Below are 16632 nucleotides of genomic sequence, written 5' to 3'. Positions count from 1 at the left end.
CCTACATGTGCAGCACAAACAATATTCTTGATGGTCATATCAAGGTTTATTTCTTTTAATTTCCCACAAAGACTCAGAGATTTCCTTCAGTTAGAAGAAATGCCTTGTGATAATTCTTAAATTCTTACCCATGCAATAAGTCACAAGCAACACTGTCAATGTTAATTTTAAGGAAAGTTAAGCTTCTGTACAGAAAATAGAAGGCAGATGATCAGACCACAGAATCTGTGAGCCTGTTAGTTCAATTTTTTAGTGCTTCATACTCTCATGGTTTATCTCTCTAAAAATCCACCATAACTAAAATAAGACATTATTTTTTCAAGAGACTTGAAAAATTATGCAAATCAATGACTTATTGACCACAGGCTTAAAAGTGATAGCATAATAAATCTTCCATTTTCCTTCCTAGATTTAAACACATCAGTAAATAGTATTTTGTGAAATTATTGTTTCTATTGTTTTACATTTGTTATTTTAACAATTTAACACAGAGACACTTTGAAGTTATAGTGCTTGATTATAGAAAGTATACTTTTAGAAAGATCTGGTACAATTTGTTTGATTACTTTATACATCTTATCTTTGAACTTCTTTAAAAATAGGTTAACAATATAAATAATATGAATGATAATTTTTTACAATATTTAAGAATCTATAGGATAATAAATCAAGTGGAATTTTATAGCATCAATTATAATATGGTTAAGGAAATTATTTTTGTTGGGTGCTGGTGGCTCATACTTGTAATGTTAGCTAATTAGGATTGTGGCACAAACCAGGGCAAAAAAGTCTGAGAGGTGTTAGAATGCCAACCATTAGAGAATAAAAATGAATAGGAGCATATGGTGCCGAGTTCGTTTTTGTATTAGTATTTACACACAAAAAAGCATTATTTCTGCTAGAAATAATTCAGATGTATGAAGGCCTTTCATAGTTTCAAAAATAAACTCATGAAATCAATATTTTCTTTTTAGCTTACAACATTGTCCCCAAGATACAGAAAAATTATAAAACACCATTTTAAGGTTGATAACTAGATTTATAAGCACAGAAAATTTTAACTGAAGATAATAATCAAAGTAAGAGGAATTCACTTTTTTTGCATGTGATTTTATAATTAAAAAGCTTGCTTTAATTACATATTTATGCACCTATTCATTTATGTATTTCCATTTCCATTGCTGGAGATTAAACCTAGGCCCTGTGCATGTTAGGCAAGTGTTCTCTACCAGTTGAGTTTTAACTCTAGCCTGAAATTATGCATTTAAAGAGACACATTTCCCTATCCAATAGTTACCTTATTTTTAAGTTCTTATAGCTCTAATTTTTATCTTATTCAACTGAGCAAACTGAGTATGCCAGATAAGTTAAAAGTGACTCATCGTGTTTGAAGTTTTTAGTCTATCCACATTTACATAAACACATACCCAAGTAGCTGTACAAACTAAATCATGCAAAATGATTTACTGTGTTTCTAGATTTATTTTGGATTACTTCATCTCAAAAAGACTCATATTCATAGTCCAAACACCTATTAATAATGTCCTAACTTGATATATGGCCCAAACTATTATCGTCCATATTTTACAGGATGGAGTAAGTATGAATTGAATCTAAAAGTAGATCAGGAAAAATTAGAGACTCAGAGATGTCTTATCATTAAAATTCAGTTGAATAAAAATCACTAATTGATATGGAGACAAGTTAAATCTATAAAAGCTTCCAAAAAAGCATCAAATTTTACATAACAGATAGATGGAATAATGCTTTCATTTGCTCTCTTGTCCTTCAATAATGCAAACCAGAAGTTGTAGAAGTTCAAATACAGGCAAGAAGGTCAAATTCAAGCAGAAAATATGTCATTTTATTAAACACAAGGAACTGCATTATTTTTCAATCCAGTATTCCACACTTAGGACAGCTTTCATGAGTGAATTCAGATTTATGTTGCTGAGAAACATGTGGGCCATGTCCTGTTCCCCTGGAAAGCTCTTCAGACTAATCCTATCAGAGATATAGTAAGAATGTGACGTCCAATTGTGTCAGTGGTGAACCCAAGCCAGAACAAAGCAGCCGTACTCTGTGTCCTATTTTTTTTGCCAACTTTCCAGTCTCTATGAAGTAAACATGAACAATGTTCAGCATAGCCTGCATTACATCTACTTAGAAATCAGAGAGAAAATCTTTATAGCAGCTTTGTTCCAGCATACTAAATTTTTTTCTGGTCACAGTCTGTGAGTCTTTCTTCTACAGTTTACACAAAACTCTCCGAAACATAAATACTAGAAAATATGTTGCCTGGTAGAAATACAGTGAATATAGGTTAAGGTATAAGCCATCTTCTTAGTGTGAATCTCTTAACATTACCTTCTCCCAATAATGTACTCTTAGGCAGTAAGAGAACTGAATATAAAATGTTCTCTACTTTATTCTCTGAGTGATACATTGTTATTATCAAGGGAAGTTTGAATATTCAGTATTAGATTATATAGACAATATCTTAAGTATTCCCAATTTAAGTGAATCCATGGCTTAATATTAGATGCACTGACTGATTAAATTATATAAATAAAATTTGAGTGAAGTTGATAGATGAACTCATCTATCACCCTCACAGGAGCTCCAAAATCCATTCACAGCGGTTCACATCTATTTCTGTTCCAGGGACAAAGATGATAGAATAGGAGAACTATGTATTTTCTCTGTCCCTGGATACTATCATCACTGAAAGTTAATAATCACAGCATTATTCTTTTTGTCTGTAATTATTTTGGGATGGTCTCCATTTCAACAGAAAAGCAGTATCTCAGAAGTATCAAAGGAGGAATGAAATCAATAAAATTCACATGGAGCCACTGGTTTTAATTTGTGCACAATGTTGTTTAATTTTGTAATGCCAAGACCTCAAAAGTAAAGAAGAAAATATCTTTATGGGAAAGAAGACATAGTTATCTCAAAAAATTGGGGGAAACTAACAAATTTACAACACAGCATATTTTGTAAATAAGCAAAGAAAGAAGCAGGCACAGAGAGGCTCATAGAGTCTGTACTGCAGCTAGAGAGCTGTATAGTAATAAAAAAATTTAAACCAAATCACTCCAAATACACTTAAGAATTACATATATAATTGAAATACATTTGAAAAGTTCGTTTTGAATTTAGAATAAAAACAAAATCAGCATTCTTGATGAACTTCCCTATCTATCTATCTATCTATCTATCTATCTATCTATCTATCTATCTATCTATCTATCTATCTATCTATCTATCTATCTATCTATCCACTCGTCTATCTATCTATCTATCTATCTATCTATCTATCTATCTATCTATCTATCTATCTATCTATCTATCTATCGCCACATATTTGGGCTTGAGCTCAAGGTCTCATGCTCCATTGGCCTGCTTGCTCACCACTTGTGCTCTATCATTTGAGCCACACTTCTAACTTGGCATTTTAGTGATTATTTTGGAGATGGAGTTTCTTGGACTTTTCTACCTGGGCTTGCCTTGAAACACAATCACCCCTCCAAATCTCACCTCATGAGTATCTAGGACTACAGGTGTGTACCACTGTTGTCTATATATTTAGTTTTCTAAAATAAGAGGCCATAAAATGAGAGATCATCAGACAGAAACACTTCATTAATTAAAAGTAATACTAGGGGCTGGGAAGGTGGCTCAGTGGTAGAGTGCTTGCATTGCATGCATGAGGGCCTGGGTTTGAATCCTCAGCACCACATACGCAGAAAAAGCTGGAAGTGGCGCTGTGGCTCAAGTGCTAGAGCGCTAGCCTTGAGCTGAAGAGTTGAGGGAGAGTGCCCAGGCCTAGAGTTCAGGCACCACAACTGGCCAAAAAAACAAATAAAAAGTAATACAATTTGTCATGATAACAAGCTACCCTATCCCTGTTTCCTTAATAAGATCCTCTATTATGTTAAATATCACAACAAAACCAGGATCTTCTGGTTTTGTAAGTAAATGTTTGGGTTTTGTAGTTGAGCTGGGATTAATATTTATCACTGTTAGTACTTTTATTAGCAAGGTTGGAAAAATAGAGCTCATTTATTGCAATGGTTTTCAAGCTTTTCTTCTTCTTTGCCCTAGGGAATAATTATTTAAAGATATCCAGGGATGTGATGTATCTGGTAACTAGTAAGTGCTTGTCTAGGATGCATGAAGCTCTCTGATTGATCCTCATCACCCAAGCATAAACTAGCAATAAAAATTGAAGAGAGATAACACACATTAGACATCAGCACAATCAGTTTACTGCAGCACTATTCACCATAGTCAGGGTATGGAATTCAGTCCAGATGTCCCACAATAATAGATGGATCAAGAAACTGTGGTATACGTACACAATGGATTTTTTCTGATCCATTAGAAAAAATGATGTTATACCATTTGTAGGAAAATGGAAAGACCTGGGAAAAGTAATATTAAGTGAAGTAAATCAGGCCCAGAAAGAACAAGGATGCATATTTTCCCTTATATGTGGAAGCTAGATTTAGCTTATAAACTTATATGTAAATATATTGGATGGTATGTAAGTATATACAAATCTATTAACTGAAATATGATAGATTCAAGGGACAGCTCAAATAGTGAAATTCCTTACAAAGGCAAAATCGAAGTTCAACAAAATAAATACCAGGAAGTGGGTATTTGAAAGGGGTTGGGTGGGGTCAAGGGAAAAGGAATAAAGAGGAGAAGAGGGGAGAATGCACCAAGGATTCAAGGTATATCCTACAAAACTAAGAGAAGGGAAAGGATGAGATGAGTGAGACACATTTCTTTCTTGGGTTTGTACATCTCACTGTCCGATGACAAACACCTTTGCCACACTTGACTGAGCACTGAGATGAAAGGATCTGGATTCAGTGTAGTGACATTAATCAAGATATACTGTATTCATAAACTGCTTTGTTAAATGGCAACTCCTTTGTACAACTACCTAAAGGTAATAATAAAATGTAAAAAAAAAATTGGTAGAGTGGTAGCCGTGAGCTGAAGAGCTGAGGGACAGTGCCCAGGCCCAGAGTTCAAATCCCATGACAGACAAAAAAAAAAAAAGGAAAGATAGTGTTCAAACTTTACTATCAGAAATGAAATAAGGAAGAAATGAGTTACTACAAGGGAAAAGGATCAGGAGGCAACTTTGCCTCCCAGCTTTATCTAGTGCTTTTTAAAATAATTTCCTCATCCTACTTTACATGTAAGAGATGAAAGGAGAATTAATACACATATAATTTAAAGACGTTCTTGTCTATTTCCCTTATCTTTTGATAGGGGATAAATATGTAAACATTCAATGGATTAACTTATTCACTTATATAACACACTCATATAAACTGTCCTCCATCTCTTGAATTTCAAGCCAATGTCTTTCCCCATCATCCTAATTCACTGCTTTCTTTCAAATAAGGAAAACCATAAATCATGAACAAAACAGAAGTTAATTGTGGTTAGTTTGAAATTCTCTGCAGCCTGAAAGTTGCTTACTCTTAAAGATAAACTTTCTTAAGTGGTCCGCTAGATAAAAGACTGCATGGTTGGAGTTAAATGTCTTACTGTAGTTAGGGGTAGTCTTAGACTGTGTACCAGGGTGTCCTGCAGAGCCCCAGTGAGAAATGGCTCATTACAGCAGACTCCATGAATAGGAGGTTACATTTGAAGAAGTACCAGCTCCTCAACACACAGGAGCAGCTGCATCTTCTTTACCCATTTATAAATTAAGAGAAGCTAGAGGATTCTTGTCTTCCAAGACAAGAATCTGTGATTCCATGATAATATATCACAACTGAATATATAGAATTATTAACTGATACTTACATTTCTGAAATCTAGAAGGTTAGAGCTAGTCTATTTTACCAAGATACAACTAGAAGTTTTTCTTAAAATAAAAGATTTTTAAAATACGTTATAGAGTAGATATGTTAATTTTTTCCACAGTCCAATTACATATGAGGTTCTACTTATGTAAATCTTAAGGAAACATTATCAGTATTGTGAAATACAACTTCTTATTCACTTATAACTGAACTGCATCCACTAAATTCGATTAAAGGACTTCAAGGATTCTGATTTTTCCAAAAATTGGAGGAAAACTATTGTCTTTTACCTATCAACATGTGAGTTCCCTTTGCTTGATTCTCTTGTTAACTTCTTTACTTAAATTTTTAATTTACTTAACTGATAACTTTTGTTCAGAAATATTTTGAGAAGTAAGACCCAGTGATCTGTTGCTACAATTCCAGCTATTCAAGAACTGCTATCAGGAGCCCGACAGTTCCAAGACCAGCTTGGGATACTCCTTTACAAGTCCCCATCTCAGGAGGAAAAAAGTTGGGTGTTATGACATATACTTGTTTTCCTAGGTAATTGAGAGGCACAAATAGGAAGATCAGAGCCCAGAAGCCTGGGCAGAAATGAGCCTATATAAAACAAAACCAGCACAAAAAGGACTGGAGGTATGACCAAGTGTTAGAGTACCAACCTAACAAGCATGAGGTCCTGAGTTCAACCCTATGACTAACAACAAAACAACAACAACCTGACAACATAATAAGAAAATTAGCAATAAAACAATGGTAATAGCTATTATCAAATATGGTGGTAAATACAAGTTTTATTTTACTTAATCTTAATGCCATTCTAGAGAGTTCATGATCACAGGAAAATAAATTTAAGCCTAGATATAGTATATTCCCTGCTCCATGATCTTTGTCTCTGCTCCCTGTCCCTCTTAAACTTCTTAGTATATGTATAGCACCTAGTAAGGATGACATTATTAAAACTGATGAATGGAAATGGATGAGAAATTCTCACCTTAGACCAGTCACCCATCTGCCACACATAGCATTTTGAATAATCCTCACAATCTTCAGCCTCCCTCGGTCTGGTGGAGAGGACACATTTCTTTCTTGGGTTTGTACATCTCACTGTCCGATGACGAACACCTTTGCCACACTTGACTGAGCACTGAGATGAAAGGATCTGGATTCAGTTGGTGATTGAGATATGTACTATAAACTACATCATGTACTGCTTTTAAATTATTTCTCATAATCCCAGCACCAACATAAAAACCAGAGAACAGAAGTTAAAAGACAAGTTTAAAGGCAAAACCAGCTAAGCAGCTGTATGTGAGGCCATACGGTGCTTAAGTCACAGTTTTGTAGGTAAGTGGTTTTGGGCATATTAGGCCATTATTATACAGAGTGGTATATAACATTGGGATGATATGAGAAAGACAAATAATATATACTGATTAATGCCTTGTGGAAAAATAAATTATATGCCACTACTTATACAAGAAAATATTACAATTTCTCTATGTAATGAAAAGTATTCATTTTATTTGTGCTAATATTTGCTCTTTGCTTTAGATTTAGTAAATGATGGTGAAAATGTTAACATTTCAAAGAATTCCTTACAAATATCCTGAAAGTAAAACAGAGGAAATCAAGATTGAACTCATCAAATTCAATGTAAAAATCTATTTTTCCAAAGTTCACATAAAACATGAAAATGAAGTTATGAATCAACCTAGAAAAGTAACAGAAAAAATCTGGTGCTTCTAATGTGGTTTTTGAAACAAGGTTGAATAAAAGAATATTTTAGAGACTGCCAGGTTCTGGTGGCTCACAAATGCAATACATACTAGTTGCTCATGAGGCTGAGATCTGAAGATCACGGTTTGAAGTCAAACTGGGCAGGAAAGTCTGTGACCCTTTTATCTCCAATTAACAACTAAAAAGCTGAAAGTAGAGCTGTGACTCAAGTGGTAAAGTACCAGCCTTGGGTAAATATGCTAGAAGTCAGTGTCCAGGTCCTGAGTTCAAAACCAATGCCAGCACGTACATACACACACACACATACACACACACACACACACACTATTTAGTAACTAAACTGTCTAATTCATATTACCTTTATTTTTTAAGATAGTAGCTAGTTATTTCACAGATTTTTTATTTTTATTTATTTATTTTTTTGTTGGTCGTGGGGCTTGAACTCTGGGCCTGAGTGCTGACCCTCAGCTCTTCAGCTCAAGGCTAGCGTTCTACCAGATTTTTTTTTTTTTGGTCGGTCATGGGGCTTGAACTCTGGTCCTGGACACTGTCCCTGAGCTCTTCTTCAGCTCAAAGGGAGTGTTCTACCATTTGAGCCACAGCACCACTTCAGGTTTTCTGGTGGTTAGTTGGAGATGAGTCCCATGGACTTATCTTCCCGGGCTGGCTTTGAACTGATATCCTCAGATCTCAGCCTCCTGAGTAGCTAAGATTATAGGCATGAGCCACCAGTGCCCAGCATCACAAATCATTTACTATCTAATGTTTGAAATTAAGCATGTGAATGATTTTGCTCTTTGGGGCATTCATGTGTCTTCCCCCATGTGAATGTGAACATACTAGCATGAATGTATTTGCATAGACTCAAGCATCCATTATCTCACATCAAATGCTTTCACAAAAATCAGTGATGATATACAGTGAGTTGCACATAAATGAACAAGTGGTCCATTCTGTCATAAGTGCAGAAAATATATGGATTGGTATGAACACCATCTCCACATTGCACACTACAAGTTCATTGTGGTACACTGAGTTCTACTTAAGTAAGATTTGTTTAATTTCTTTAAAATATCTTCACCAATATTTATATAATGGTGAAAATGTAGAGTTCTTTGTATTTGTTATTATTCATGAACAAAATAGCAAATATAAAGTAAAAATTTAACTTCCTTTGTTTCTTCTTAATGTGTGCTTCCTCCAAAGGGTAATCAGAGCACGCACATAAAAAAAGGAGGATTCCGAATTGAATATAGCAGTGCCTTTAGTTGTTATCATTGTTGGGTCTGCCCAGGAAAAGGGTGGCTTTCTCTGTGTGAGTCTGCATTTAGACTCCTCCCCTACTGTTCTCCACATAGGACTGCACATGTCCACTGCCAGAAGTCTCCCCCCAGTACCTGGATTACCCAGGTGACCAGCACCCCTGGGGGCTGCTCCCTCCCTTTTGTCTAAGGACACATCCTGGACCTCCACAGTGTGCAGGCCAGCAGTTTGAATAATACATTCTTTTCGCCTTGGGCTATATGGTAGTTAACCTTACAATCACATTTATAGAGTAGAGTGTAAATATATTTTTGTTTTCAAAATTACTTAAATAAAATTAGTAATATCAAACGTCGACTATGCTGCTGAGATTCTAGATCTGATAGATAATGCTGTGATCTAGGTAAGAGGAGAGACGGTAAAGGGAAGTGGGTGTGTATCGCACCTCAGACCAGACTCCTGCCTCCCACACAGTCATGCAGTCCTGGCCCTCACAGCGCTGGGCGGAGGCTGGCTTTGGTCCCACACAGTCCCTCTCCTGGGCTCTAATGAGAGTTCCATTGCTTAGTTGTTGGGTACAGGCCACTTGCCTGTTCTGCATCCCTTTACCACAAGTTCGTGAACATGTGGTCCATTCTGTCATCATCCATCTAAAAGTAAAGAATGAGTCAGAGTCATTGAAAACAACTTGAGAGATACATACCTACCATCTATCTGGTGTGTCTATAGTTGGAAAGAAAAGAGGCACACAATACTTTGTACCATCTATTACATTTAATTTTCTCCAAACTACACTTTCTCTTGTCTTTTATGTTTAGTATTCCTTATGTTAGGGTCTTGTTCTTAGTACAATAAGAATATATCTGATTCTCCCCTTGTCATTTTGCCTGCTTATACTGCTCTTCATATTACCATATTGAGGTATCTTTAAGTATAAAATTGCTAATGTCTAGAAGTTATTCCCAATCTTTGAATTTTGAATGTTAACAATAACCCCATTTATTAGGTACAACTATCTTAACCAATTATAGAAAAGGAAACAGCATATAGGTTTAGTAATTTACCGAAGAGTGGAGACATATTCTTCCAGACAGACATATACATGCCTCAGAGCCAAACCTCTGTCTAGCACTCATGTGCTTTCCTTTTCCTTCACAAAGCCTTGTTGTCCTGCTGTCCTTATTAGTCTTGTGATATGAGATAATTAAATGTTCATGCAATGAGACAGCTGCAGTAAGTGACTGGGGCACTGTGACGTAGACTACCTTGTGATGGTTGTCTAAATACAAGTCCTGCGACAAGGGATATTGATTCACATTCAAAGCAGAATGAAGTAAGTGAAGCAAGACTTCTCACGCTCACATGGCAGGTGATTTTAACTTATGAATTGCTTATTTCTGGAATTTTCCACTAAACTGCAGTTGACTGTAGGTAAAGGAATCATATAAAATAAATACATATCTAAAAGAGACTACTATAGTATATGATATATATATATATATATGTTGTAGTATATTTTGAAGTGATTTATAAATATATATATATATATATATATGTATATTTCTCTAGCTTCATTTTCTACTTGCTCACATAGTAAACCATATGCAGAACATGCCAAGCCCTTTGTTTATGCAAAGTCCTCTGCCAGAATCTTTGACTACTCTCTCCAAGTCTCTTCCTCCCAGAATAGCTTATCCTTCAAATCCACAGGATTGTTCTTACCACTGCCCTTCAATACCTGGCCCCTAGAGGGACACAGCTTATTAGGTCCCTCCTAGGTAAGTAGAAAGGCTCAGAGCCTGCCTAAAGAATAGGTCTTTCTTCCTTTTTTACTATAGAAATAAATTCCTCATAGACACAGGCCCACCTTCCTTCTGCTTTTCATACCTATACACATATCAGCTGTTCAGTAAATCTTCCTTCCTTCCTTCCTTCTTTTTTTCTTCTTTCTTTCTTTCTTTCTTTCTTTCTTTCTTTCTTTCTTTCTTTCTTTCTTTCTTTCTTTCTTTCTTTCTTTCTTTCTTTCTTTCTTTCTGTACTTGAGTTTGAATTCAGAGCTTGGGTGCAATCTATTAGTTTTTCACTCAAGGCTCTACCACTTGAGCCACAGCTTCACTTCCAGCTTTTTGCTGGTTATTTGGAGATACATGTCTCAAGGATGTTCCTGCCCGGGCTGGCTTTGAACCATGATCCTTAGATATCAGCCTCCAGAGTAGCAAGGGTTATAAGCATTAGCCATTGGCACCTGGCACTAAATGTTTTTTAAAATGAGGTTTAGATTTCTCTATCTTAAAAAATAGCTTCCGTTTTTTTAGGTTTACCAAACTAATGAATCACATTTTGATTCACATTACAGCCTAGTATCACTTTTAATTCTACGTGATCATGTATTTCTGTTTCAGAAAGAAGGAAAATATCAAAATAGTCATGGTATAGTATTAATTTTTTAAGTTCTTACTCACCAGCTTCTTAAGGGGGGATTGTGGCTTACACTTTTACTTTGGATTCCGCCAGTAGATTTTCCTTCAAGTAAATATTCATCTTCCAGATTTACTTTACATTTTGCTTTTCATTTTCATAATGTTTTTATTATCTTTACATAGTTGTGCAAAGGAGTTACCATTCAACAACCCAGTTTACAAGTGCAATGCATCTTGATCTATGCTATCCCTTTCATCATTCTTTTCCATTGCTCTGAACCCAATCCATTTCTTCAATTTTCTGTTGCATAGGATATGTATTAAATACTATGACTGTATTACATATCTATATAGAATACTCAGAAAATAGTCGCAACTTAAATGTATGGATCTTCCCTTCTAGTTTTAGAACCTGGGAGACACAATTGCAGTTTCCATGTAAATTACAGAATCTCACAAGTTTAAATAAATCAATTGTAAGTTTGTGTGTGTGTGTGTGTATGTGTGTGTGTGTGTGTGTCGGTTGTGGGGCTTGAACTCTGGGCCTGGGTGCTGTCCCTCAGCTCTTCAGCTCAAGGCCAGCACTCTACCACTGAGCCACAATGCCACTTCAGGTTTTCCGGTGGTTTATTGGAGATAAGAGTTTCATGGAAAAAAAAAAGAAAAGAAAGAAAGAACAAAGAAAAAGAGTTTCATGGACTTTCCTGCCCGGGCTGGCTTTGAACCATGATCCTCAGTCAGATCTCAGCTTCCTGAGTAACTAGGATTACAGGCATAAGCCACCAATTGTAAGATTCTTTTTTTTTTTTTCTTGTTGGTCATAGGGCTTGAACTCTGGGTGTGAGCGCTGTCTCTATGCTCTTCAGCTCAAGGTGAGCGCTCTACTGCTTGAGCCACAGAACCACTTCTGGTTTTTGAGTGGTTTATTGGAGATAGGAGTCTCACTGACTTTCCTGCCCGGGCTGGCTTTGAACTGTGATCCTCAGATCTCAGCCTCCTGAGTAGCTAGGATTATAGGCTTGAGCCACCGGGTGCCCAGCTTGTAAGATTCTTACAATGATAAAAGTAACTTTATCTATTACTTAAAGAAGGTTTAAAATGAGGAAGTAAAATATAAACTAGATTCTTAGGAAGGAAAAACCTTTGAGTATTTTAGAATTCATTTATATTGAAATAAACAGATCTTTGCGTCTATTTTATTGAGTCATTTTATTGAATCATTACCAAGGCATTTTCCTTCCAGCTTGCTGAGAATGGCCTCTGATGTGTACTCTTCCCCTACAGAGCCCAGGTTGAAGAGTGACCAATCATTATTGCAGTCCTTGAATCCTTTGGATATATTAGATAAACTTACTGTTTCTTCCACTTGGGAAAACTACATAGTATGTAAAATATATGGTACTTTGAAATATTTTAATGAATATTTCAGAAGACAATTTATAATTTAAATTATTAAAATGGATAGGAAAGTTGAAAGAAACTTCTTAGTAATTGAGAAAACAACAAAGATCCAGAGTCTTTAGCTGATAGGATAAAGTCCAAAAGTTCTACCTATATTTTTGTCTGCACCAAATACAAAAAAAAAAAAAAAAAATCATTCCATCCCACTGCCTAGGCCACCTACCTGTGGGTAACAATAACTGCCACGTTAGTCTGCTTGATTACTACACTGCATCACAGAGGGTCTTCATTAGTTCATCTACTCATGGAGACAGGTTGTAAAGTACACCCCCAGGAAGGTGCAGTGTACACACATTATTTTAAGTGTTTAGTCAGGCGTCAGTGGCACACACCTGCAATCCTAGCTACTAAGGAGGATGAAATTGGAGGACTGCAATTTGAAGCCAGCCGTGGCAGAAAAGCTCATGAGACTTTGATCTTCAATTAACTAGCAAGAAGATGGAGATAGAGATTTGACACAAGTGACAAAGCACCACTCTTAAGTGAAGAAGCTAAAGGTCAGCACCCAGGCCATGAGTTCAAGTTCCAGTACCAGCACATACACAAAAGTATATTAATTCTTTTCAGTATATTCTATATACCTATTTTAAATAATCCATTATTTTGCCCATCCTTTTTTAAATCATTCTGCTCTCTTATTTTTTATAAGCACATATTTGCTTGTAGGGAAAATTGTTCAGATTAGGTTGTAAAAAAAAGTTAAAATTAACAATATGCTTTAAGTACATCTGCATTAAGTATATGATATACTTAAAATTTCAATGTTGTAAATGAAGAAAACAATTTCCAAACACTCCTAAGATTCAATTGATTATATAACCTGAACCAAATATGAATTTTGCAGCAAGGCAGAAATAATAAAATTCAGAAAAAAATTATAAACAGGTGAGGGGAATGATATGGAATAAGAAACCCAGAACTGAATTTTTGCCTAGATATATGACTAGTTTCCTAGCTGACTATTTAACAAACAAAAAGTACAAAAATCATTTAATTGGAAATTCTTTCTCTTCTACCTTCAACCCCTCTCACATTAATTCTTTATGGTAGCAAATTATAATGAGGCATAATTATGAGGGTTACAAAGCTACAAATTCTTTACATATCTGGATGTATAAATTCAGCACAGTTGCATTGCTGAAGTGATTATGGAAAGGGAGATCAATTCTCTGTTTAGGCTTTTTTTGAGGATTATGTCCGAGTGAGCGTCAACAAATTCCAGAGTGTCAGATAAAGTAAATATTGTTGTCACTGTGCTAGAGCAATCAGTCTATTCCACATTCTTCTTGTCACACCATCTCTAAAACTATCTACTATTCCACTAGGGTGGAATCCTGCTTATGCTTAGCATTGATTTTTTTTTTGGGGGGGGTCCGGTCGTGGGGCCTGAACTCTGGGCCTGGGTGCTGTCCCTCAGCTCTTCAGCTCAAGGCTAGCGCTCTACCACTTGAGCCACAGCACCACTTCTGGCGTTTTTATTTTTTTTGCTTATGTGGTGCTGAGGAATCGAACCCAGGGGCTCATGCATGCAAGGCAAGCATTCTACCACTGAGCCACCTTCCCAGCCCTAGCATTGATTTTTATGAGGCAACAGGTGGGGTTTTTAAGAGCCTTCAGATGACAGCATTGATAAGTAGCTTTGCTTTCAGGCTGCTCCAAGATACACTTTTCGATCTTTGCTACATCTTTGTTTACTATAAGGCGTTCTCTCTTCCTTGCTACTTGCAGATGCTTCAAACACTTATTTAGTTGCCTACTTGTGAATTCCTTTTTTCTGCTTTGTTGCCTAGTACGTATTGGGAAAACTAGGACCTAAGTCAGAAATCTGATTATTGAGAGACTAGGAAGAATAGCCTACATTAATCTTAGCCATACAGAAGGCATAGATCAAGGGGACTACAGATCAAGGCCAACTGGAGTAAAAAGACAGACTCCATCTTATTCTATGACTTTCATGGTGATTTATTCCTATGACTCCAGCTGGTAGGAGGATTGCAGTGTGGGCTAGCCCTGGGCAAAAGTGCAAGATCCTGTCTAAAATAGATAAATTAAAAATAACTAAAGCAAAAAAAAACAGGTGCTGAAGATGTGGCTCAAATGGCAAATATTAAATCCCAATTCTAGATCAGAAGAGGATAAGGAAATAAATGTTTGGAGATGAAGAATTAGGCAGTTTACACTGAAAACTCAGTGTTCTACAGCTAGAAGGATCACACAGACTACTTCCAAGCCCAGTAGTAAGATCTGGGTCCTGGTCAGTCCTGCTTTGGTCCATTTACCTCTGGGAATTTCTAACAACTCATTTTCTCATTTCAAAGAATTCACCCAAATAGCCATATTTTTAAAGCCGTGAATTACAAGGCAACAAATATTTAAAATTATTTAAACTTTAACCACTCCTCCTCACTTAGTTATTATAGCACTATGGAGAATATAGTCCAAGTTGTAAATCTTGGCCTTATGTTTTTAACCATTCTTAACTGTTCTAATTACTTTATATTTTGGTACATATGCAATTCTATGTTTCTTAAGAAAATGTGATTATAATAGTACTCTGAGAAGGATACAGGTTGACAGGCAGATAATGCTTCAGTGACTGCCAGAATATGATTACCTTGTCTGACATGGTTGCTCATTGCACTTTCGAATCTGTGGATCTGGCTTTGTTAAGTATTTGCACTTTTTGTTGTCCACAATGCTGATATTCTTGCTCATGACTTTTGTGCAGGATACTGTTGTCTTCCTCTCTCCTGAAAAGAGCAAATAAACATACAACAAAATGTTATCATAGGTCTTTATGAAATATAGTCATGAACTGTTCATGCTTAAAATAATAGGATATTTTACATAAATGTTAGTTTCTGCCAATTTTAGACCAATGAAGATGATATGATTAACTACTTACATAACAAAATGTATGGTTAGGGTTGAGGAATTTTTTTTCCTTACAAGCTGAGTATGAAATATTACAGTACAAAGTGATGATGATGATGTTAGATGACAAGATATTAATTGATTTGTTTCAGTGGCCATCTTTTAATATTAGTGATTAAAAGCTGTCCACGTGCATTAAACATACATAGTAAGCCTTCTTCAAAGCACAAAACAACCACTAAAATTCCAGGAATCTTTCCTTCTGAAATAATTGCCATTTTACCCCCAAAGAAACCATAAAACTTCTGGCATCTACTACCAGATATCAGAAAACTCAAGTTTTGTGTGTGTGCGTGTGTGTGTGTGTGTGTGTGTGTGCGTGCTGGAAGTAGGGTTTGAACTCAGGACTTCATTTGGCTTTTTTGTTCAAAGGTGGTGCTCTACCACTTGAGTGACACCTCTACTTTCACCTTTTATGTGGTTGACTAGTTATAAGAGTCTTATGGACTTTTCTACATAGGCTGGCCTTGAATTGTGATCCTCAGATCCTAGCCTCTTGAGTAGTTAGGACACCAGTCATGAGCCACCAAAAGGTACTTGGGTAGAAAACTCTCCAATAATAAAATCTAGTTTTAGGAGATAATGGCTATTTGTATACTACATTAATTTTGCTTAGTTCTATAAGCAAACTTTTGTTTGTTTTTTTATTTTTTAAACTTTATTGTAAAGGTGATGTACCGTGGGGTTAAAGTTACATAAGCTAGGTAATGAGGACATTTCCTTTTGAACAGCGTCACCACTCCCTCATTTTCTCCCAGTTTTTCCCTCCTGACTCCACTCCCCCGAAGTTGTATAATTAATATCCAATGTAGTGTCTAGTGAGTATCACTGCTGAATTGGTCCATCCTTTGACTGTACCTCACTGTTTCGGTGCCTCTGCTTCCCATCCCCAAATCAGATAGACTTATATACAAGACAAAGGGTACAGAAATGAAAATCAGCAACAAAAGGAGAAAAAAAAACCTGCAAACAATACA

General features: G+C 36.0%; 1 protein-coding gene across 1 annotated transcript in view; it reads right to left on the bottom strand.

Moving 5' to 3' along the window:
- The window catches only part of Adamts19 (ADAM metallopeptidase with thrombospondin type 1 motif, 19), a 247398-nt gene that overhangs the window by 16045 nt on the left and 214721 nt on the right, over positions 1-16632 (bottom strand). The window contains exons 18-20 of the mRNA XM_013025479.1: positions 15336-15471; positions 9286-9490; positions 6832-6984 (exon numbers count right to left, since the gene is read on the bottom strand). Coding sequence (XP_012880933.1) covers positions 6832-6984; positions 9286-9490; positions 15336-15471 — 494 coding nt within the window. The remainder of the gene's footprint in view (positions 1-6831; positions 6985-9285; positions 9491-15335; positions 15472-16632) is intronic.

Source organism: Dipodomys ordii, unplaced genomic scaffold, assembly GCF_000151885.1.
Source record: "Dipodomys ordii isolate 6190 unplaced genomic scaffold, Dord_2.0 Scaffold85, whole genome shotgun sequence".
NCBI classification, from domain to species: Eukaryota; Metazoa; Chordata; class Mammalia; order Rodentia; family Heteromyidae; genus Dipodomys; species Dipodomys ordii.
The sequence above is the reverse complement of the archived record's forward strand: the minus strand, read 5'-3'. Positions and strand labels throughout refer to the sequence as shown.